The sequence below is a fragment of the Sceloporus occidentalis genome, unplaced genomic scaffold (genome assembly GCF_023333645.1).
Source record: "Sceloporus occidentalis isolate IW3139 unplaced genomic scaffold, rSceOcc1.0.p SCAF_59, whole genome shotgun sequence".
Lineage (NCBI taxonomy): Eukaryota > Metazoa > Chordata > Lepidosauria > Squamata > Phrynosomatidae > Sceloporus > Sceloporus occidentalis.
In genome coordinates, this window is record NW_028317039.1 from 3,416,522 (window position 1) to 3,439,149 (window position 22,628).

A 22,628-nucleotide genomic window follows, 5' to 3' on the forward strand; every position below is an offset into this window, starting at 1 on the left:
GGGTAAAATTATTAAATGCGTAATGTCCAAAATATGATGGGTGCATAACTTTTGGGCCCCATTGTACATTGCATCCTTATGCCTGCGATGTGCTGGTTTCAGGGAGACCAAGCACGCCAAGCAGGCATGACCATAACAAGGGTTATGCAAACGTGTCCTTGTGCCAACTGATACAGGTGTGGAGTTTGGTATGAAAATGATCACTAGGACCAGAGAATTATGATGATCCTGGTGTCATAATTATGCCAAACTCGTCCGGCGTCATATTACATATTTTGTGATCGCAGACGAAAGTGGAACAGATATAACCCCGCCTTCAGAAGGTCATAGTTCTGAACCCCCTACTGCTCAGGTAACAGGAAAAGAGCAGTCTTGGGGGGGGGATAAAAAGGTGGGCAATTGGTAATGGGGGGGAAGCCTGTTTTTACCATCACAGAGACAACATCAAGGCTCCAAGGAAGTATGGTATGATACTCTGTTTTATCCCTTTTATTTTACACTGTTTTGTACTATTTAAGTCTATGTCTCTTTTTTATATGCATTTTTGTGTAACAGCACTGTGACCCATTTTATACTCAGATTAAACATTTTTAATCAGTTCTGTCTTTGTTCTCTAACCGAATTCAGCCTAGAGATAACCTTTTTGTATACATATAGATATGTCACGTTACTAACCGGTTAACTATATTAGATATGTTTGGGGATTGTGTAGTTATCACAGTCTGATTGTTTTTGGGTAACCTAAGACACCCGGTTTTAAAGTCCTTGGTGGTGGCAGCGTGTTTTATACTGGGAGTTTTGGGGTGACTGGTTGGGGTTGGTGGTGGTTGCTTGGTGCCCTGCGGGGAAAGTGGCCAAACATAGCGGAAGCCTGGTTGACGTTTAACCCTTGGTACACCCATACTCCCACGTTGCGGCTCGGCCCGTGAAAAACTGAAATCACACGTGTCCAGTGTTTGCCAAGCCAATGCTGGAGCTGACTGGCGGTAGCTATATCATGTGCAATGTTTTATACCCCCTATTTAACACCCCCCCCCAAACTTAACGGTGCGTCTGACTTCCTGGTGTGTAGTCGGGGCAGCGGGTAGACTGCTACGCGATTTGCGTAGGCAACTTCCGCTGCAGCCAGAAGGAGGTGCCGTTAGCAGCAGGGGTTGTCTGCGTCCATCGCGCAGACTTTCCTCGGCTGTCAGAGAACAGAGTTCCCCGCACCGCTTCAGGGAACTCTCAATTACAGCCGGAGGGTGTATGCACGAAGGATCCCCGCTGCTAACCGCGCCTCCTTCCGGCTGCAGCGGAAGTTGCCTACGCAAAGCGTGTAGAAGTCTACCTGCTGCCCCGACTACACACAAGGAAGTCAGGCATACCGGTAAGTATTGCGTAGATGTCCCCCGCCAGCCCCGCAAGACACCGGGAGTCTGCTCTGGTAAGTCTTGGGGGCAGACGTAAAATGCATTGTGCGGACGTTCACCGGCTGCGGCGATGCGCGTAAACAACCTCCGCTGCTGGCACGTCTGCACAATGTGCTTTAACAATCTCCCTTGCCGGGACTCCCTTCGTGGGAATTCGGGCAAGGGAGATTGTTAAAGCACATCGTGCAGACGTGCCGGCAGCGGAGGTTGTTTACGCGCATCGCCGCAGCCGGTGAACGTCTGCGCGATGCACTTAGACAATCTCCCGTGCCGGCACTCCCCCCGTGGAAAGTGCCGGCAGGGGAGGCTGTCTGAGCGTATTGGAGAGTAGGATACGGGTCCCCTGCACTGCTGCGGGGGATCTGTATCCTAACCCTGCTGCCTGCCCGGCGCCCGGAACTGCATGTCCCGGGCGTTGGGCGCTAGACCCCGAATATAGGCCGCACCCCCACTTTAAAGACTTAAAGTGGGGGGGAAAGTGCGGCCTATATTCGGGCCAATACGGTACTAGTTAAAAAAAAAATCCTATAGGGTCGTCTTATATTCAGGCTTTTTCTTTTTTCCTAAAATAATTTTCAGATTTTGGGGGGGGTCGTCTTATAATAATACGGTAGTTCTTTGTTTATTTTTGTTGCGTATCCAACTATAGTTATTATGCAACTGGTCATTTGAATGCTGGATTTTAATATTTAGTACTGCAAATATCACTACAATATTCATAATGAAGTCATTCCATGCATCTGCCCCACACCCACCATTTCCTGGCAAATTGTTTGCAATGTTTTTTAAAGACAATAGGACTTGAGAATTGAATTTGACTTTGGCAGACCTAATGACAACCAGAGTTTCCTGTTTACTAGTAAGATGTAGGCAACAGATTTAGATCTGCATGCCTGCTAGCGAGCATTGTAGAATAACTCTCTCCAAGTGACATAATTTGCACTGCAGATCATGCCACCAATGTTCTGCACAGTTACACTTCTCCATGCGTGCTTCTCTACGCTTAGCCTGGCTTAACAACTGCCGTCAAGGATTATCCCTCTTCAAGTCCATTTAATTACTTTAGCATTTCAGATTAAAGATTTTACAGCCAGAAAGGTTTGCTAGGCAAAAGTCCTTTTTGCTTTGATAAAACAGAAGTAACGTTACTTCTGGTGTATTTTACCTTCATTCAAATAGCATGTATAATAAAGAAAAGGGGAAGAACAACATTTAAGAGAAGGATATTTATATGATAAGTAAATGAATTCAATTAGTAAACTGAATGCAGAATATAAATCAAACGTGTGTTATATCTAAAGTGTTACGTCCGCATTAACATGCGCAGCAGAACCTGTTCTACGTATGATAAAATGTCATTAAAGTCCTTCATACAAGAACGTCCACTAAAGAGGGTAACCTCTATGACATACCAAAATATCAGAATTAAATCATGAACGGCATTGTTCACCAGCCTCATCATCACAAATTAACCTCTGCAATACCTTGCCCTTATACTGAATAGCATTGTTGTCTCAACTGGGATTTAAGTCATTAAGGTTGCTCTCAGCTGCTCTATTTAACCATTGCAGCATATCCATAGCGCTCATCAACTGTATTTAACCTCTGCTGTACACTATTCTCCCAAACTTAGGCTAACATAAGTAGGGCCTTATTGTACGCTATGTGCATTTTATCTCCACAATTCCTCTCTTCCTACCATAACATCACAAATGTATTCTACAAAACCAGTTAAACTCCCTCTTGCTATAACTACCCATATTTAACCTCTGGGACTCCTCTAAAATGCCATCGCTATTAAAATGCATATTCTGCCTATTAAGGCAGCTCTGCAAAATACGATGGCGCCATGTAAATCAATAAATAACATGAATACCAAAAACTAGGTACTAAGTTACAATGTTATTAATTTGAAACACAGTAGGTGCAAATATGAAATGGAATTAAAACATTTTTTTGTATTTACTCTCAAGTTAAATAAATTTACTTTATACCGTATGTTTACTTACAGCAAGAACAATATAAAAAAGGATGGGAATGACACGGCCCATTTGAATTATGGAATGTTTTTACAACAAATCACAAGGCAAATTTGAAAACATCAACCACATTAGACCGTTTATATAAATAATAAAAGCAGAATACAACAGAAAAAGAAAGCCATGCTATATTCATTGACTTTTTTAAATTATGAAATGGTTAAAAATATGCAATAATATACTATAGCTACCAAAAAATAAATACTTAGCAGGGAAGAAGCCTGCAAAGAATTGCATCACACAGTACCAAAAGTTTGGGGTCACTTAGAAATGCCCTTGTTTTTCAAAGAAAAGCAATCTTTGCCCATTACAAAAAATATATGAAATAGATAAATAAATAAAAAACAGCGCATAAGTTTTTAACGTTGTAAACGACTATTGTAGCTGGAAACGGCGGAGCTTAACGGGATATCTTCATAGGAGTACAAAGGCCTTTTATCAGCAACCATCACTGCTGTGTTCCAATGGCATGTTGTGTTATCTAATACAAGGTTAGGTTTAAAAGGCTAATTTATCATTACAAAACCCTTTTGCAACCATGTTACACAGCTACAAACGTCCTTGTTTTCCATGAAAACAGTTAAGTGACCCCAAAAGGTAAAACGACAAAATCTTGCAATGATGAGCCGATGACGGCTGATTTACAGTCTGTGGAAATTAGAGGATATTTATGGCAGCCCAAAAAAATCAGTCATGTTGTGGTGGCCACAGATTCATACATGTAATCATACAAACTCACATGCGCAACCTCACACAATTCACCAAATGGTCTATGAATGATAGATCCTCATTCTAAATGAACCCGAGAATCTCCATAAATTAATGTGCTTTACTATGTCATACCCATCTACATTAACCACACGAAAGCCACAGCTGTCTGCTCGCCGGACAGAAGGGTAAATGCGCTATTTGTCTTTTGTTGATGGAGGCCACAGCTGACAAAGATTGTAACGTAACCAGAGTAACGGTAACAATGCATGCTGGTGTCAGGAATGTTATGTGCGGAGTACCGTATTTGCTCGATTATAAGACGAGGTTTTTTTCAGAGCAAATGCTCTGAAAAATACCCCTCGTCTTCTAATCGGGGTCGTCTTCTAATCAGACCTCAAATAGAGTCTGATTAGGAGACTAAGATCCAGATCCCCCGCACCGCTGCAGGGGACCTGGATCCTCCTGTCTCACCCCCCCCCCATCATACACACACTTACCGGTGCTTCCTGCTGTATTGCCGGGCAGCGGGTTGACGTCTACGCGATCCGCGTAGACAACGTCCGCTGCAGCCGGAAGGAGGTGTGGCTAGCAGCGGGGGTTGTCTGCGTCCGTCGCGCAAACCTTCCCCGACTGTCAGAGATCAGAGTTCCCCGCACCGGTGCGGGGAACTCTGATCTCTGACAGCCGGGGAAAGTATACGCGACGGACGGATACAAACCCCCGCTGCCAACTCCACCTCCTTCCGGCTGCAGCAGAAGGCGACGTCAACCCGCTGCCCCGGCTGGAAGCATCGGTAAGAGAGGGCTGAGAGGGGAGGGGAGGGGAGAGTGTGTGTGTGTGTGTGTGTGTGTGTTAGTTAAATGGGGGTATAGGGTGTGTGTGTGTGTGTTAAATGGGGGCATAGGGCATTTCTGGAGTGGCGTTAAGGGGGCATTTAATAGAGCACTCTGCCTCCTGAAATGCCTTATACACCTATATGCCACTCTGCCCCATAATATGCATTTTAACCCCCTAAATGCCAGAGTGGCATATAGGGGTATAAGGCATTTCTGGAGGCAGAGTGCTCTATACAATGCCTTTTAACTCCCTTAATGCCACTCTGCCTCCTGAAATGCCTTATACCTCCCTATATGCCACTCTGCCCCATAATATGCATTTTAACCCCCTAAATGCCAGAATGGGATATAGGGGTATAAGGCATTTCTGGAGGCAGAGTGGCATATAGGGGTATAAGGCATTTCTGGAGGCAGAGTGGCACATAGGGGGTCAAAAGGCATACCATGGGGCACAGTGGCATATAGAGGGTTAAAAGGCATATCATGGGCCACAGTGCCATATTGGAGTGGCAAGCCTGGGGGCAGATGTGCGTAACTGGGGGACAGGTTGGAAAATACAAGAAATAAAAACAAAAAAAATATTTTTCTCAATCATAGCTTTTATTAAAAAAAATAGTTTACATGAATTAACATTTACTGGTAAAACTTTTTTCCTTTAGGGTCGTCTTATATTCAGGCTTTTTCTTTTTTTCCTAAGTTAATATTCAGATTTTGGGGGGTCGTCTTATAATCAGGGTCGTCTATAATCGAGCAAATATGGATATACAGTGTGACCTGTATCTTTCACCTTCCGAACAAAGGCAGCCAGTAACTGCTTTCTCCACCTGGGCCTTCTGCTTTTAATCGCACCGCTAAGTTAGAATGTACAGGGCCTTGAAGAAAGGGAACGACCTTTATTTTGACTGATTTTGATGGAAATCAATGGAGAGACTACCTCGGGGAACAGCCCTATACCCCTCAGCGCGCGCGAGATTTCCAACGTAAGAAACGAACAAACATAACGAAGAGAGTCGAGTACCCCTCCCGCACAAATCCAACCATCCATCCCACACTACAATCCAGTCGCTCACCAGCTCTTGTCCGTCTACGGATCCTTCTTCTCTATTGCAGAAGGCGGGCCTTCCTCCGCCACACCAAGGAGGCGGGACCATGACGCAACGGAACCCAATCGCCATCCCAGCTCGTAGCTGCCAGTCATATTCACCGTAGTGAAGATAATGGAAGTAGACGGCGACGAAGCCATGTTTGCTAAGGGCAAAACAACTGCAATTTATTCTGGTACTTAAGCAAACCCATAGGTACGTAAAACAATTACTAGTGGGAAGACGTAAATCATAAATCAAATGAGCTGTTTGTAAAATGGCGTAGCACACATTGAAGCACTCCCGGTGTTGACAAGGTTCCCCCCGTCTCGCACTGATGACGTTTTCGCAGGGATCAGCTGGGCTGGAGGGTGTCTCCGAAGTAGTCGAGGCAGAGAGAGCTTGGAATACACAGCCGGTCAGGATGTTGTGAAATGAGGGATTCCCTCCGGTACTGACAGGATCATAGAACAATCTACAGCTTTCAGCCAGGCCTAGTAGCAAATGACAGGTGTCCTGGGAGAAACGGACGCCCGATATATTCCCGTTCCATATCCTGTGCTACATCAGGGCCATACCTCTCCTCAGACACAAACCATGTCCCTGCCCTAATACATCTCAATACACTGCACTCCTTCCTTCTCCTCCAGGTGCGTCTGCCACAGAGCATACGGCTTCCGCTTTTTTCTTACATAAATGTGATTCCCCTCTCTGATATGTAGGATTAATGGGAATATGGGTATTACTGTATATAGAGCAACATATATTTCTGAACAAATCCAAGCAAAGATTGAATATATCATTGCGTGATTGCATTTATACCTATTAATGTTTTTATACACATTTCATAATGTTGCTTATTTTTTGTTAAGTGGAAAAATATAAACTCCAAAACGTAAAATTAGGTTTCTAAACTACTTTTCCTGTTCAGGAACTATGAGGGACTCGGTTTGATCCGGTGATCAGAAGGTTAATTCAATGTCGTGTTTGGTAAGTCTAATTACACCATATTTAATGCCGTGTTTGAATATTTAGCCTTCCAGGTTTTATGTCCAAATGCTTCTGCAGCTACACATCCCCCAGACGCTCGGGCTAACGCATCTCCCCCCCCACAGACGCTCGGGCTAACGCATCTCCCCCCCCAGACGCTCGGGCTAACGCATCTCCCCCCCCAGACGCTCGGGCTAACGCATCTCCCCCCCCAGACGCTCGGGCTAACGCATCTCCCCCCCCAGACGCTCGGGCTAACGCATCTCCCCCCCCAGACGCTCGGGCTAACGCATCTCCCCCCCCAGACGCTCGGGCTAACGCATCTCCCCCCCAGGCGCTCGGGCTAACGCATCTCCCCCCCCAGGCGCTCGGGCTAACGCATCTCCCCCCCCCAGGCGCTCGGGCTAACGCATCTCCCCCCCCAGGCGCTCGGGCTAACGCATCTCCCCCCCCAGGCGCTCGGGCTAACGCATCTCCCCCCCCCAGACGCTCGGGCTAACGCATCTCCCCCCCCAGACGCTCGGGCTAACGCATCTCCCCCCCCAGACGCTCGGGCTAACGCATCTCTCCCCCCCCAGACGCTCGGGCTAACGCATCTCCCCCCCCAGACGCTCGGGCTAACGCATCTCCCCCCCCCAGACGCTCGGGCTAACGCATCTCCCCCCCCCAGACGCTCGGGCTAACGCATCTCCCCCCCCCAGACGCTCGGGCTAACGCATCTCCCCCCCCAGACGCTCGGGCTAACGCATCTCCCCCCCCCAGGCGCTCGGGCTAACGCATCTCCCCCCCCCAGGCGCTCGGGCTAACGCATCTCCCCCCCCCAGGCGCTCGGGCTAACGCATCTCCCCCCCCCAGGCGCTCGGGCTAACGCATCTCCCCCCCCCAGGCGCTCGGGCTAACGCATCTCCCCCCCCCAGGCGCTCGGGCTAACGCATCTCCCCCCCCCAGGCGCTCGGGCTAACGCATCTCCCCCCCCAGGCGCTCGGGCTAACGCATCTCCCCCCCCCAGGCGCTCGGGCTAACGCATCTCCCCCCCCCAGGCGCTCGGGCTAACGCATCTCCCCCCCCAGGCGCTCGGGCTAACGCATCTCCCCCCCCCAGGCGCTCGGGCTAACGCATCTCCCCCCCCCAGGCGCTCGGGCTAACGCATCTCCCCCCCCCCAGGCGCTCGGGCTAACGCATCTCCCCCCCCCCCAGGCGCTCGGGCTAACGCATCTCCCCCCCAGGCGCTCGGGCTAACGCATCTCCCCCCCCCAGGCGCTCGGGCTAACGCATCTCCCCCCCCCAGGCGCTCGGGCTAACGCATCTCCCCCCCCCAGGCGCTCGGGCTAACGCATCTCCCCCCCCCAGGCGCTCGGGCTAACGCATCTCCCCCCCCCCAGGCGCTCGGGCTAACGCATCTCCCCCCCCCAGGCGCTCGGGCTAACGCATCTCCCCCCCCCAGGCGCTCGGGCTAACGCATCTCCCCCCCCCAGGCGCTCGGGCTAACGCATCTCCCCCCCCCAGGCGCTCGGGCTAACGCATCTCCCCCCCCCAGGCGCTCGGGCTAACGCATCTCCCCCCCCCAGGCGCTCGGGCTAACGCATCTCCCCCCCCCAGGCGCTCGGGCTAACGCATCTCCCCCCCCCAGGCGCTCGGGCTAACGCATCTCCCCCCCCCAGGCGCTCGGGCTAACGCATCTCCCCCCCCCCAGGCGCTCGGGCTAACGCATCTCCCCCCCCCAGGCGCTCGGGCCAAAACATCTCCCCCCCCCAGGCGCTCGGGCTAACGCATCTCCCCCCCCCAGGCGCTCGGGCTAACGCATCTCCCCCCCCCAGGCGCTCGGGCTAACGCATCTCCCCCCCCAGGCGCTCGGGCTAACGCATCTCCCCCCCCAGGCGCTCGGGCTAACGCATCTCCCCCCCCCAGGCGCTCGGGCTAACGCATCTCCCCCCCCAGGCGCTCGGGCTAACGCATCTCCCCCCCCCCTGGCGCTCGGGCTAACGCATCTCCCCCCCCCCGGCGCTCGGGCTAACGCATCTCCCCCCCCGGCGCTCGGGCTAACGCATCTCCCCCCCCCCGGCGCTCGGGCTAACGCATCTCCCCCCCCCCCGGCGCTCGGGCTAACGCATCTCCCCCCCCCCCGGCGCTCGGGCTAACGCATCTCCCCCCCCCCGGCGCTCGGGCTAACGCATCTCCCCCCCCCCGGCGCTCGGGCTAACGCATCTCCCCCCCCCCCCCCGGGGCTCGGGCTAACGCATCTCCCTCCCCCCGGCGCTCGGGCTAACGCATCTCCCCCCCCCCCGGCGCTCGGGCTAACGCATCTCCCCCCCCCCAGGCGCTCTGGCTAACACAAACACTCAAGATAAACAGATGCAACTGGTCAGCAAGAATATTGGGTTATATGTTTGTAGTTCGACTTTAATCTTTTATTATCAAATAACTTTTCTTTGTGCACCACTATTTAGACAAAAGTATTGGGACACAACTCTTAATTATTAAAATCAGGGTTTGGGCTAAGACCCTTGCTTCCAGTGAAGGAGAATCTTAATGCTTCAGCATACCAAGACATTTTGGACAATGCAACGATTCCAACATTGTGGAAATACACTGCTCAAAATAATAAAGGGAACACTTAAACAATACAATGTACCTCGAAGTCAATCACACTTCTGTGAAATCACACTGTCCACTCAGGAAGCAACACTGATGGACAATCAATTTCACATGCTGTTGTGCAAATGGAACAGACAACAGATGGAAATTATAGGCAATTAGCAAGACACCCCCAATAAAGGAGTGGATCTGCAGGTGGTGACCACAGACCACTTCTCAGTTCCTGTGGTTCCTGGCTGATGTTTTGGTCACTTTTGAATGCTGGCGGTGCTTTCACTCTAGTGGTAGCATGAGACGGAGTCTACAACCCACACAAGTGGCTCAGGTAGTACAGCTCATCCAGGATGGCACATCAATGCGAGCTGTGGCAAGAAGGTTTGCTGTGTCTGTCAGCGTAGTGTCCAGAGCATGGAGGCGCTACCAGGAAACAGGCCAGTACATCAGGAGACGTGGAGGAGGAGGCCGTAGGAGGGCAACAACCCAGCAGCAGGACCGCTACCTCCGCCTTTGTGCAAGGAAGAACAGGAGGAGCACTGCCAGAGCCCTGCAAAATGACCTCCAGCAGGCCACAAATGTGCATGTGTCCACTCAAACGGTCAGAAACAGACTCCATGAGGGTGGTATGAGGGCCCGACGTCCACAGGTGGGGGTTGTGCTTACAGCCCAACACCGTGCAGGACGTTTGGCATTTGCCAGAGAACACCAGGATTGGCATATTCGCCACTGGCGCCCTGTGCTCTTCACAGATGAAAGCAGGTTCACACTGAGAACATGTGACAGACGTGACAGAGTCTGGAGACGCCATGGAGAACGTTCTGCTGCCTGCAACATCCTCCAGCATGACCGGTTTGGCGGTGGGTCAGTAATGGTATGGGGTGGCATTTCTTTGGGGGGCCGCACAGCCCTCCATGTGCTTGCCAGAGGTTACCTGACTGCCATTAGGTACCGAGATGAGATCCTCAGACCCCTTGTGAGACCATATGCTGGTGCGGTTGGCCCTGAGTTCCTTTTAATGCAAGACAATGCTAGACCTCATGTGGCTGGAGTGTGTCAGCAGTTCCTGCAAGAGGAAGGCATTGATGCTGTGGACTGGCCCGCCTGTTCCCGAAACCTGAATCCGATTGAGCACATCTGGGACATCATGTTTCGCTCCATCCACCAACGCACCACAGACTGTCCAGGAGTGGCGGATGCTTTAGTCCAGGTCTGGGAGGACATCCCTCAGGAGACCATCCGCAACCTCATCAGGAGCATGCTCAGGCATTGTAGGGAGGTCATACGGGCACGTGGAGGCCACACACACTACTGAGCCTCATTGTGACTTGTTTTAAGGACATTACATCAAAGTTGGATCAGCCTGTTGTGTGGTTTTCCATTTTGATTTTGAGTGTGACTCCATATCCAGACCTCCATGGGTTGATAAATTTGTTTTCCATTGAGGATTTTTGTGTGATTTTGTTGTCAGCACATTCAACTATGTAAAGACGCAAGTATGTAATACGATTAGTTCATTCATTCAGATCTAGGATGTGTAATCTTAGTGTTCCCTTTATTTTTTTGAGCAGTGTAGTTTGGGGAAGACTGTTTTATATTGCTGATGACTGTGCCCCCGAGCACAAAGCAAGGTCTATAAACACATGGTTGTTTGAGTTTGGTGTGGAAGAACTTGACTGGCCCACACAGAACCCTGACCTCAACCCCATCAAACACCTTCGGGATAAACTGGAATGGAGATTGCGAGCCAGGCCTTCTCGTTGAACATCTGTGCCTGACCTCACAAATCTCTACTGGATGAATGGGGAAACATTCCTACAGAAGAGCGGAGGCTGTTATAGCTGCAAAGGAGGACCAACTACATATTAACGTCTACGTATTTAGAATGCCATAAAAGTCCCTGCTGATGTAATGGGCAGGTGTCCCAATACTTTTGTCCATATAGTGCAGTTGTGGGAAAAAGAAAGTATACCCTCTTTAAATTCTATGGTTTTACATATCAGGTCATAATAATAATCAGTTCATTAGCAGGTCTAAATATTAGGTAAATATAACCTCAGATGCACAATGACATATGACATATTCTAACGTGTCATGATTTATTCAACAAAAATAAAACCAAAATGGAGAAGTTGTGTGTGAAAGACAAAGTACTATGAAAGGTGTTTTAACTGCAAAAGTGGGACCTACGCTATATTAGTCGTGGTTATAATGCTATGGCTGATCGCTGTATATATATATATATATACAGTGTTTATGTATGTGTATATATATTTATATACACACACACACAATTACTGAAAAAGCATAAGCATGAATAATTACTATGTGGTTTACATTGTAAGAAAATATGAAGATATGCCCCAAATTATTGGCCGCTATGTAAAAATTTAATCTTTGCGTGAAATCTAGAGGGTTCTAAACTCTGCATCTTTTGTCTGCATAATTAGTACAATGTAAAATATACATTCTAGTATATCTAGAACATCTGTAAAATCTTGAAATTATAAGGTTATACAAGAGTGCAGCAAATGTGTACTCTTAGAGGGCAAATGCTTTTACGAGAACACAAGTACAATGAATTCAGTAGCCGTAGCGTGAGCCATTTTTTGGTATGAACATTTACTTTTTTGCATTCACTGGGAGGTAAACTATAATGTCCCTGTACCTTGTACTTCTTTTTGATAAAGATGAATGTAATGACATACATAATGTTGTCTAAAGGTGTGTGCACTTCAATCAGTTTTTTTATGTAGGTGGTTAATGTCAAACCGGCGAGGTGCTATTTCAGGATTCGTAGACTCACAGTATGAGCTACCAAGCGTATAGAAACCCAGGACAAGGAATACACTAGACATCTCATGTAATGAGATGGATTTGGATGTGATTCAATGAAGGGGATGTTTCCATTTCAGGATTGTTCCTGTCTGAGAGGCACGCCTGTTAAATCAATAAGCCAAGATAAAGAATCATCATCCAGCCTTTATTCACATTGGGTAAGTATCATAGCATTGCCTTAACAATTATGCAGTCTACAGACAGTCTTAAAATCAAGTTTAATAGAGAAGGATGTATAGAATGCTGAAGCATCAGCAGACAACCTGTTTAAATTGATATTGTAATTTTAACCGTTTTAGGTGTGACAAGGCACTGAATAATTTTTAGAAAATGTTGCATAAATAAGCACGTTGGCTGAGCATGCAGTGATTTGTGCAGTTATGTTTTCTACATTTATTTTTTAGTTGTTTGTCAGTTTTAAATGGAAACCTAACAGAGCAATTAATTTATCAGAACAAAAGTGATTTATTTAGGCCTATAACTTTTGTTTTTTGTTAGTTTGGAAGAGAGATATATCATACAAGTAGCACAGCCCTTCCCTGCAAAGGATGCCAGAACTAATCTGCTTCAACCCATAGTTGGCAGTAACTTAACAAAAGGGGAGCAATAGGGAGGAATTATTATGCAGAAAAAACAGGACGTTAAGGTTGAGTGGTTTTTAGTACATAGCCCGAATCTATACCATTGCATTATTTATTGTATTTAACTGTGAAATATAGGATTAGGTGAAGTGACAGGTCTGCTTTAAGCTATGTAGGTGTAATTTCCATATCGGCATGGGAGCATATTAAACTGCAGCGGACTAGGCACCTGGAAGTCCATAATGTCATCTGACTGCGCTGGGGGGTAATAACGCTGTGCTTTCTTTTATTAGCAGGCAGGTGAACTGCCACAGTATTGGATTCCTCCTGTACCAGGGGGTCATGAAATGCCAGTACGCTCCACTGAAGCTGCCAGCTATGAACTCCAAGAGGAACTCGGTACAGTACTTCTTTATTTTTAATAGTGAATAGTGAAATCCTTAAGAGAAACTCATCTAGCCTCATATGTTATAGAAATCGGATCAATAATAGGATCACAACTTGCTAGATAGCGGTATGCTCATAAATAACAACCAAAAATTACAACCTTATGTGAAATTAGATTGCTAAATGTTATTTTAATGGTAATGTCTCCTTCAGTAGTAATGTCTCAAATAAGGTAATGGAGTAATCATATGGGCTGTACAGTCCCTCAATTGCTCACTTGATTATTCATAATTATAGAGACAAAAAGCACAAACAAAAAAACGTAGTTAAAGTCTTCAATCAGGCGTTCTCACTCTCGCCCTCTTACATAACTACCCTGTATCATGGACTCCTAGCTATGTTATTGGAAGACGCTTGAACTCTTGCCCACTTGGAGACTATTGAAAAACAGACGCTAGAGATGATGGACACGCTCTGGACACTAGATGCCCCCACTATATATTTATTTTATTTTTTTACTGTGGTCACAGACAGCCAGATTTTTGTACATACTCATTACATAAACCTGTGGATAGTAGCCATAGCATTTGATTTTGTGCTGGAGGTGTGGGGAGACACCCATCTCTCTTTTGTAATCACATTTTTCCACACACATAAATTTGTATACACAAACTGTTCAGTTATTTATGAATAATCTAGGGGTGCAGGGGTGTCCAAGTTGTTTCTGCAGTGGGCCACTTCATCAGAACTGTATGTGTGTGTGGGCCTCACTCGTTTTTCACAGAGAGAAAATATGGCCTTTTAGCTTTATAATGCATATTAATACAAGGATAATTTGGTGATAATGAGAAGAGCAGTGGACAAACAGTTATTTGATCAACTTTTATATGTCATTCTATCAATACTAAATTACTGTATTTGCTCAATTATAAGACGAGGTTTTTTTCAGAGCAAATGCTCTGAAAAATACCCCTCGTCTTATAATCGGTGTCGTCTTATAATCAGACCTCAAATAGGTCTGACTAAGATCCAGATCCCCCGCAGAGCTGCAGGGGACCTGGATCCTCCTGTCTCCCCCCCCCTCCGCCCGGCCCACTTACCGGTGCTTCTGAGTCCCCGGTGTGTAGCCAGGGTAGCGTGTAGATGTCCACGCGATTCGCGTAGAGCTCAGAGTTCCCCGGACCGGTGCGGTGAATTCTCTCTGACAGTCGGGGAAGGTCTGCGCGATGGACGCAGACAACCCCCGCTGCTAGCCGCACCTCCTTCCGGTTGCAGCGTAAGTTGTCTACGCGAATCGCGTAGAGCTGTACACGGTGCCCCGGCTACATGACAGGGCACTCAGATGCTCCGGTAAGTTTGGGGGGGGGGCGGTGGAAGGGAGTGTTAAATGGGGGGCATAAGGCATTTCTGTAGGCAGAGTGCTCTGTGAAATGCCTTTTAACCCCCTTAATGCCGCTCTGCCTCCAGAAATGCCCTTTTAACCCTCTATACGCCACTCTGCCTCCTGAAATGCCTTAAACCTCCCTATATGCCACTCTACCCCATAATATGCCTTTTAAGCCTCTAAATGCCAGAGAGGCATATAGGGATATAAGGCATTTCTGGAGGCAGAGTGGCACATAGGGGGTCAAAAGGCATATCATGGGGCACAGTGGTATATAGGGTTAAAAGGCATATCATGGGGCACAGTGGCATATAGGGGTATAAGGCATTTCTGGGGCAGATGTGCATAACTGGGGGGGGGGGGCCAGGTTGGAAAATAGAAGGAAATAAAACCAAAATATTTTTCTCAATCATAGCTTTTATTAAAAAAATAGTTTAACATTTACTGGTAAAACTTTTTTCCTATAGGGTCGTCTTATATTCAGGCTTTTTCTTTTTTCCTAAATTAATATTCAGATTTGGGGGGTCGTCTTATAATTAGGCTCGTCTTATAATCGAGCAAATACGGTACTTAAACGCTAAAACAAAGTCAGTCTGCAAACCATTTAAAACAACTGCACAAGGCTAGAGCCCACTGTGGGTACAAGCTGGATTTAAGATGGCTGACATACACAGGAGGAAATAAATAAAATAGACAGAATCTTAACTCCTCTGCATTGATGTGTATTGGATAATGATGACACCAGTGCTCAGCAGTTAATATAGGATAGAATCTTATGTGATGGGACTGGGAGTAATCAGTTCACTAAAAAAAAGTAATCATACACGGGACGCCTGAAGCCACAATTTAATGCCATTAATCCTTTTTGATAAAATATGCAGATTGAAATAGAGTAAATAACACACCCCCTTTACTTTTCATCTCACTGATTTCTGGGCCTAGAAAGTTTTGTTCTCTGAAGTGACTACAAATTCAGGAGCACGTTTTATCTCTGGATAAGTAAAAATTTAATAGTTCAATTTATTCCTACAGTAAGTAAAGTGCCAGGAAACAGATGACTAAATACACACACCAGGACAGGCTCTTCCACACCAACACCCAAACACACACCCACACACCAGGACAGGCTCTGCCACACTGACACTTGTATCAGGATGGATAAGCTACAAAAGACCACAGGCAAGCAGCGGGGCCCTTGCGATTCCGGTTGCCCTGGCTGCAGATCTCACGCGGGCTGCACCTCGAGGTCCGGCGGGCCGCATGTTGGACACCCCTGATCTAGTGAGAAATTGAGTAACGTTACAGCCCATGTGAATAACCCCTTACTTTATTTAAGAGACGTTACCGTTAAACTCAATCTAATTTTATAGTAGTTGGTCATTTTTTGTTATTTTTAAGTGAACCTTTATCTACCAATTTCTCTTATGTGGTTTGACTTTGGCTTTTACAAGGTTAGTCCCACCTTACATGGTACATAAGGTTGAAAAAAGACCTAAGTCCATCAAGATCAACCTTTCTACCTAACGTTACTACTCTTGATCCAAAAGTAGGAAGGTTAGGTAGAGTGCTGCACCATTCTCCTGGAGTGCCTTCTTATTTTTTATTGTATAGGATCAAAATTGCACATGGGATCTGCCTTAAACTGTAAATAATGCAATGCAAAGTTCACAGACAAAGTATTTATTAATAGTTATATAATAATTATACATCTAATTACTTTTAACAGACAAACCATAAATCGTTCATGAATCAAGATCCTTTAAATGTTATTTGACTGTATTTTCATATGCTGTTAAAATATAAAAAGGGTAGTGGTAGGAATCATCTGATATTTATTTTATTTTTTTTCCATGATCAGTTTAACTTCTTTTTCTGTGAATTTACAGGAAAAGGGTTCAGCAATTTAACTACTATCTACCTCGCTCGACACACTCCATCTGGAACACTGGTTACTGCACGAATCACAGACCTGGAGAGCTGTTCTGATGAACATCTCCGTGTCTTACAGGTAAAGCAAGGAATGGGTCCTCACCAAAATGGGGTCAGTATACAAAGGGAAAGAAATATAACAAAACATTTAGTGTAAGATGAGAAGAAGGCTCAGTGATTAAACATCCAATTCCAAATCACTTTTAAAATGTTATACCGGAATAACATATTAAATATAACCTGTAATGTGACAATGCTATTCTATTTTTTAAGTCATGTGTTATCAGTATACAACCGATCCTGCACTGTTGTAAAATCTTGTACTCTGATAGTAATTTTAGTTATAAATTATAGTGTAACTCTTCAACAAAAGCGTCACTTTTCAAGTGAGTAGTAACATAGTGCTAGATCTTGCAGCAATGCTAAGTGTTTTTACTATATGTTGAATTACTTAAGAGTTGTTGGATCCATTATTCTTGTTCATGTTATTTTTCGATGTGTCTATATACTGCAGTACTGAAAGATGACATAGTATGTTATCCTGGTTTTCAGAATGAGTTGGCTATGTCACCTTTCTTCCGCCATCCTAATATTCTGACCTTTTGGAAGGTGTTTACATCTGGGACCTGCCTTTGGGTTATTTGTCCTTTCATGGCATATGGTAGGTTACATTTACACACTTTTTTTTTTTCTTGAAGGATGTTTGACCTTTTTACTATTATTTAACACAAATGTATATATTTTTTTGTTCATTTATTGTCAGTTTATTAAGTCAGTACATTAACAAAATACTCTGGTTCTTTGGATTGTCAGACTTACTGGCTCTATTAAATGTTTGTTTTGTTTGTAACACAAGGTTCTGCTACCACCCTGTTGAAGACCTATTACCCTGAAGGTATGAATGAAGCTTTAATTAGCAATATTCTATATGGAGCACTGAAAGGATTAAATTACCTACACCATAACGGATACATTCACAGGTAGGCTGCTTGTAAGTAATGTTTTTGCTGGAAGTTCTGCCAAGATGACCATCTTTATATTTAGAAGCTTATTGTGACCCTGTTTAATACTAACTGATGTGCCCTTTCTGCATAATGATGTAAGATGCCCCACCCACTTGCATATGGATAGGTATAGAACATACAGATAGAGCAGGGTGGTTAGGTCTAATTACATTACGTTACATTTATTTATAAAGCGCCGGCGGATTCCGCAGCGCTGTTACAGTCAAAAGGACAATTTAGAAACACCTACAATAACACATACAATAACAAACTAGTGCAAAGGAGAAGAGGGCCCTGCTTTTGCGAGCTTACAATCTACTCGGTGGTGGAGGGGGAAGTGAGACAATAGGAGAGGACTGCTTGGATGGGGATACATTGATCTGGTTCCAATGATGTGTTGAAGCTTTTAATTGTTCAGATGGCTTGACTATGATGATGGTTGGGAGTACTGGGAAGGAATGTTGTACGCGTCCCTGAACAGATGGGTTTTCAGAGAGGTTTTGAAAGTTGCGTACGAGGCAGATGGAACGGGGAAGGGAATTCCACAGGAGGGGTGCGGCGCGGGTGAAATCCTGAATACGGTAGTGGGAAGAGGTAACAACAGTAGAAGATAGCCGTACATCGTGAGAGGAGCGAAGGGGGCAGGTAGGGGTGTATTTGGATAGGAGGATAGAGATGTAAGGTGGTGAAGAGTTGTTAAGGACTCTATAGGTCAGGGTCAGAAGTTTAAATTTGATTCTCGAGAGTATGGGGAGCCAATGAAGTGATTGACATGGTGAGGCAGCGGATGAGGAACGGCGGCAGAGAAAAATTAATCTGGCTGCAGTGTTGAGGATGAATTAAAGCGGTAAAGGCGGGAGAGGGGGGAGACCGGTTAGAGTTGCAATAATCCAGGCGGGATATCACAAGGGAGTGGATTAGTAATTTGGTGGTTTCTTGTGTGAAGAAAGGGTGGATTCGGGAGATGTTTTTCAGGTGGAGGCGGCAGGATTTGGTGAGGGACTGGATGTGAGGGATGAAGGAGAGAGCAGAGTCAAGGGTGACACTAAGGCAGTGAACCAGGTCTGTTGGTTGGATAGTGGAGTTGTCAACAGTAATAGAGATATCAGGAAAAGTGACAGAGCAGATGGCTGGATTACCATGAGTTAGGGAAGCCTTCCATGATGCAATTCCTGATAGACAGTCAGTGAGGCGAGTTAGAAGAGAGGGGGAAAGGTCAGTACCAGAAATATAGATTAGGGCAGGGGCACCCAACATGAGGCCCGCGGGACCTTCGAGGTGGGGAGGGTCTTTTGTACCGGAAGCAGAACCCAGCAGAGTCACATGAATGTATGTGACATCACATGACTCTTCTCCAGTCCTGCTTCCCCTGTGCAGTACAAGAGAATGCAGAGGGAGGCTGCGCCCCCTGCTGAAGTCTGTGAGCGGCATAGAGAGAGCTGCAGTGCAGGTAAGGGGGTGGGGGAGGGTGAGGGTGTTTGAATGAGTATGTGTGATTGAGGGAATGAATCTATGAATGAGTATATGAATGAATGTGTGTGATAGCATGGATGTGTAAGTGGGGGGGCATGGTACAGGGTGGCTGTAAGTGATGTGCAGACCCCATACTGCTGGCAGCATCAATACGCAAGGGGGGTGTAACGGGTTCACCAAGAGAGCTGTAGTAACTCCCAGAGATCACCCACATGTATCCTCCTGTTGTCCCCGGAATCACTTCCAGCACCAGCCAGCATGCGCACCTTGGAACCCTGCTATGTGTACCCAATAAGTAGACACAACTACCTTGAACTGAGTCCAGCAGGAATGAACAGTTTATTGTTGTAAAACATAGACTGATATAGCCACAGAACTTCATTAACATTAATTAACATTGATAAACAGGTAGACAACCCTACCTTTAATCCCCTTTAGCTACTGAATATCCCCCTGGTAGCCATCCTGTTAATGGGATTAGTTTAACAATGGAGTTCCTGCCTGTTTGGCAGCCAGGCTGGAGCCATCTCTGAGTACTTTGGGCCCCTGTATCACAGGTCATTCTGTCACAGGGGGCAGCTAGCCAGATTTAACCCCTTCAATCCCCTATGGACGTACCAGGACGTCCAAAAAACATCCATTAAGAAACCCCTATGGACGTACCGGTACGTCCAGCCCTTCTTGCAGCGTCAGGGACACATCCCTGCCACTGCACGGGGGATCAGGCTGTCGTTTGACTGCACGGGGGATCAGCCTGGACTCCCCACTGGCTTTCTGCTGTCCGATCTGATGTAACAGCTCCCGGCATGAAAGCCGGAAAGCTGTTACATTTCAAACTGCCCGACTTAACCCGGCAGTTCAGGGGATATCCTGTCCTCCGATGAGGCACAGACGCTGCGATCTCTATGCACGTCTGTGAGGACCTGCATAGAGATCACAGTGTGATCGGTGCAGGGGGATCGCGGGGAGGGGGGGTGAGAAACCATGTCTCTCACCCCCCCTCCCATCCTGAAACGGAGAAGCAGAAAAAAAAACACGTTAATTCATTTAAAATATCTTCACCATCCGCAAGATGGCGGCCGCCCTGTAAAAAAAATAATAAAGATGAAAAAGTTCCCTAGACGGTCTCCAGACCCTCTAGAGAACTCTGGCTCTTCTTGCAGGTTGAATACAGGTACTGCATTCAACCATGCAAGTCAATGGAGCCCAGCTTTCTTTTTTTTTTAATTAAAAGTTTTTTATTCAGATCCAATGAGGCAGGTGAGATACAACAAAGAACAATGTTACAGATACCAAGAGCATACAACGAAATTGGACAAATCGTCTCGCATCAAAAGGCAGAAATGATCATTAGAAAGGTGGCGACTAACATGAACAACTCGGAAGTCGCAGCATGGAGAAGAGGATCTGAAAGATTTTTTTTTCTTTTTATAATAAACATATAACATGTGAGCATGGTCTGGAAAAAAGAAAAAGTCAATAATGATACAAATATGCATCTACAAATGTCGATTATGCGCTCACAGAAGGAAAGGAAACATAAAAATAAAAAATTAACCATAACCTTAAAACAAAAGGTACACGCGTACAGAGTACATAAGTGTGGCACAATAGGGTATATGGGGTGAGTTTGGTAATAATGAAAAGCAAAGGATCTGTACTGTGCTCCGGGAAATGCCAGACAGAACGTGTGATGGGGAAAAAGAGAAACCCCTACAACAGGAGCGTCTCGTAGAGGAACGCTGTAAAGGAAGTGGCGACAGCTGGTCAGGCGCGGTAGGTTAGAATAGAGGTATGGAGTCACGAAATGAGGTGGGTGTGAAATATTTAGGGGGTAGACAGCGCCCCGGTGTCACGGTGAAGCCACGGCGTCCAGACCTTTTGGAAGTGTAATGGTGTGTGAAACATCCGTTCTAAAACGCTATGATGATCAATAATCGAGAATACTTCCGTGAGCAAAGGGGGAGAAGTGGCTTTCCAATGTCTAGCTATGCATAATTTCGCGGCTAAAAAGATATGGATTATTTATTTGCGTTGGGGGTTAGGAAGCATGGGTCTGGAAACATGTGAAGAGGAGCAATCTCAGGGCTGGGTTCCAAACTGATGCGTAGAATGGAATGTATAGTGGAGAATACTTGGAGCCAAAGGGGGGTCAAGAGCAGACATGACCACCACATATGGAGCATGGTAGCCTCCCGGCCACAGCCCCTCCAACAGGAGCTAGAGTAGTTAGTAATCATGTGGGATAACCGGGATGGAGTCAGATACCAGCGACAGCAAACTTTTTTCTGTAATTCCAAGTGATTGAGCCAATGGGAGACCCCTCTCATCATTAATTCTGAATCCAGCCAGGACTCCAGTGGAAATGTTTGGTTCAATTCTTTCTCCCAGGCTCGCATATGAGGGAGTTTGTTAGCATAGAAAGTGGAGACTAACAGGGAGTACCAGCGAGAAATTGCTCCTCGTACCACAGGGGCCGAACGGAATAGAGAGAGAATGGGCTGAAGGGCATAGTGGGATGGTGCTACCGGGGAAGTAGAGGAAGCGAGGGCATGCCGTAACTGCAAATATTTGTAGAAGTCTCAATGGGAGATGTCATGAGTTTGAGTGAAATGTGCGAAAGGCTTCAGAGAGCCATTAAGATATAAGTCTCCCAGAGTTCGTAAAGTCGGGCGCCGCCAGTTGGAAATGGCCAAGTCTGGGACCATGAGGTCAAGTGTCTCTAAGGGAGAAAAGGAAAAAACCCTGGCCAGGGAGGGAAACCTCCGTAAATGTCGAGTCCAAGTCGTGAGCATGTAAGAGGTGGTAGGGGGGAGCGGGGGTAATGGAGGGTGTAAGGAATAGTGTTAGGAGAGATATAGGCATTTTCATGGGCGATCCAGGCTGGAACATTGGTGGAGGCGTGAAACATCGGGATGTGGGAAAGAATACAAGCCTCGTCGTATGATTTGATGTGCGGAATCCCCAACCCTCCACAAAGCCTGGAGGAAAACCTAGTACGGTTAGCCACTCGCGATTTACCTTTATGTTTGGTGAAGTCAGTAAAGTAAGATTGTATAGAGTGAAGCAACGAGGGGGGGGTTGGATAGGGACAGTACGGAACATATAGGAGTTTAGGAAGGGCAGTCATTTTGAGAGCGTTGATACGGCCCAGCCATGATAGTTCAACGTAAAATGTCACGTTTAACTCGTCGCCAAACAGAAAGTAGGTTGTGAGTGTTTTGGGAGTCTACGTCATTAGTTGGATGCCCAGGTAAGTCAAGGAGGATTTCCTCCATTCAAAAGAATAGAGTGTAGAGAGGGTGCGTGCGAGGGGTGGGTCTATGTTAAGGCATAAAGCTTGAGTCTTAGAAAAGAATAGGAATAGGGTTAG

At 46.5% G+C, this 22,628-nt stretch overlaps 1 protein-coding gene across 1 annotated transcript in view; it reads left to right on the plus strand.

Annotated features, from left to right (window-relative positions):
• Positions 1 to 7,058: 7,058 nt before the first annotated feature.
• LOC149287557 (STE20-related kinase adapter protein beta-like) overlaps positions 7,059 to 22,628 on the plus strand; it is a 29,793-nt gene continuing 14,223 nt past the window's right edge. The window contains exons 1-6 of the mRNA XM_089492759.1: positions 7,059 to 7,070; positions 12,575 to 12,655; positions 13,375 to 13,477; positions 16,736 to 16,857; positions 17,331 to 17,439; positions 17,635 to 17,758. Of these exons, the coding sequence (XP_089348885.1) occupies positions 7,059 to 7,070; positions 12,575 to 12,655; positions 13,375 to 13,477; positions 16,736 to 16,857; positions 17,331 to 17,439; positions 17,635 to 17,758 (551 nt within the window). The remainder of the gene's footprint in view (positions 7,071 to 12,574; positions 12,656 to 13,374; positions 13,478 to 16,735; positions 16,858 to 17,330; positions 17,440 to 17,634; positions 17,759 to 22,628) is intronic.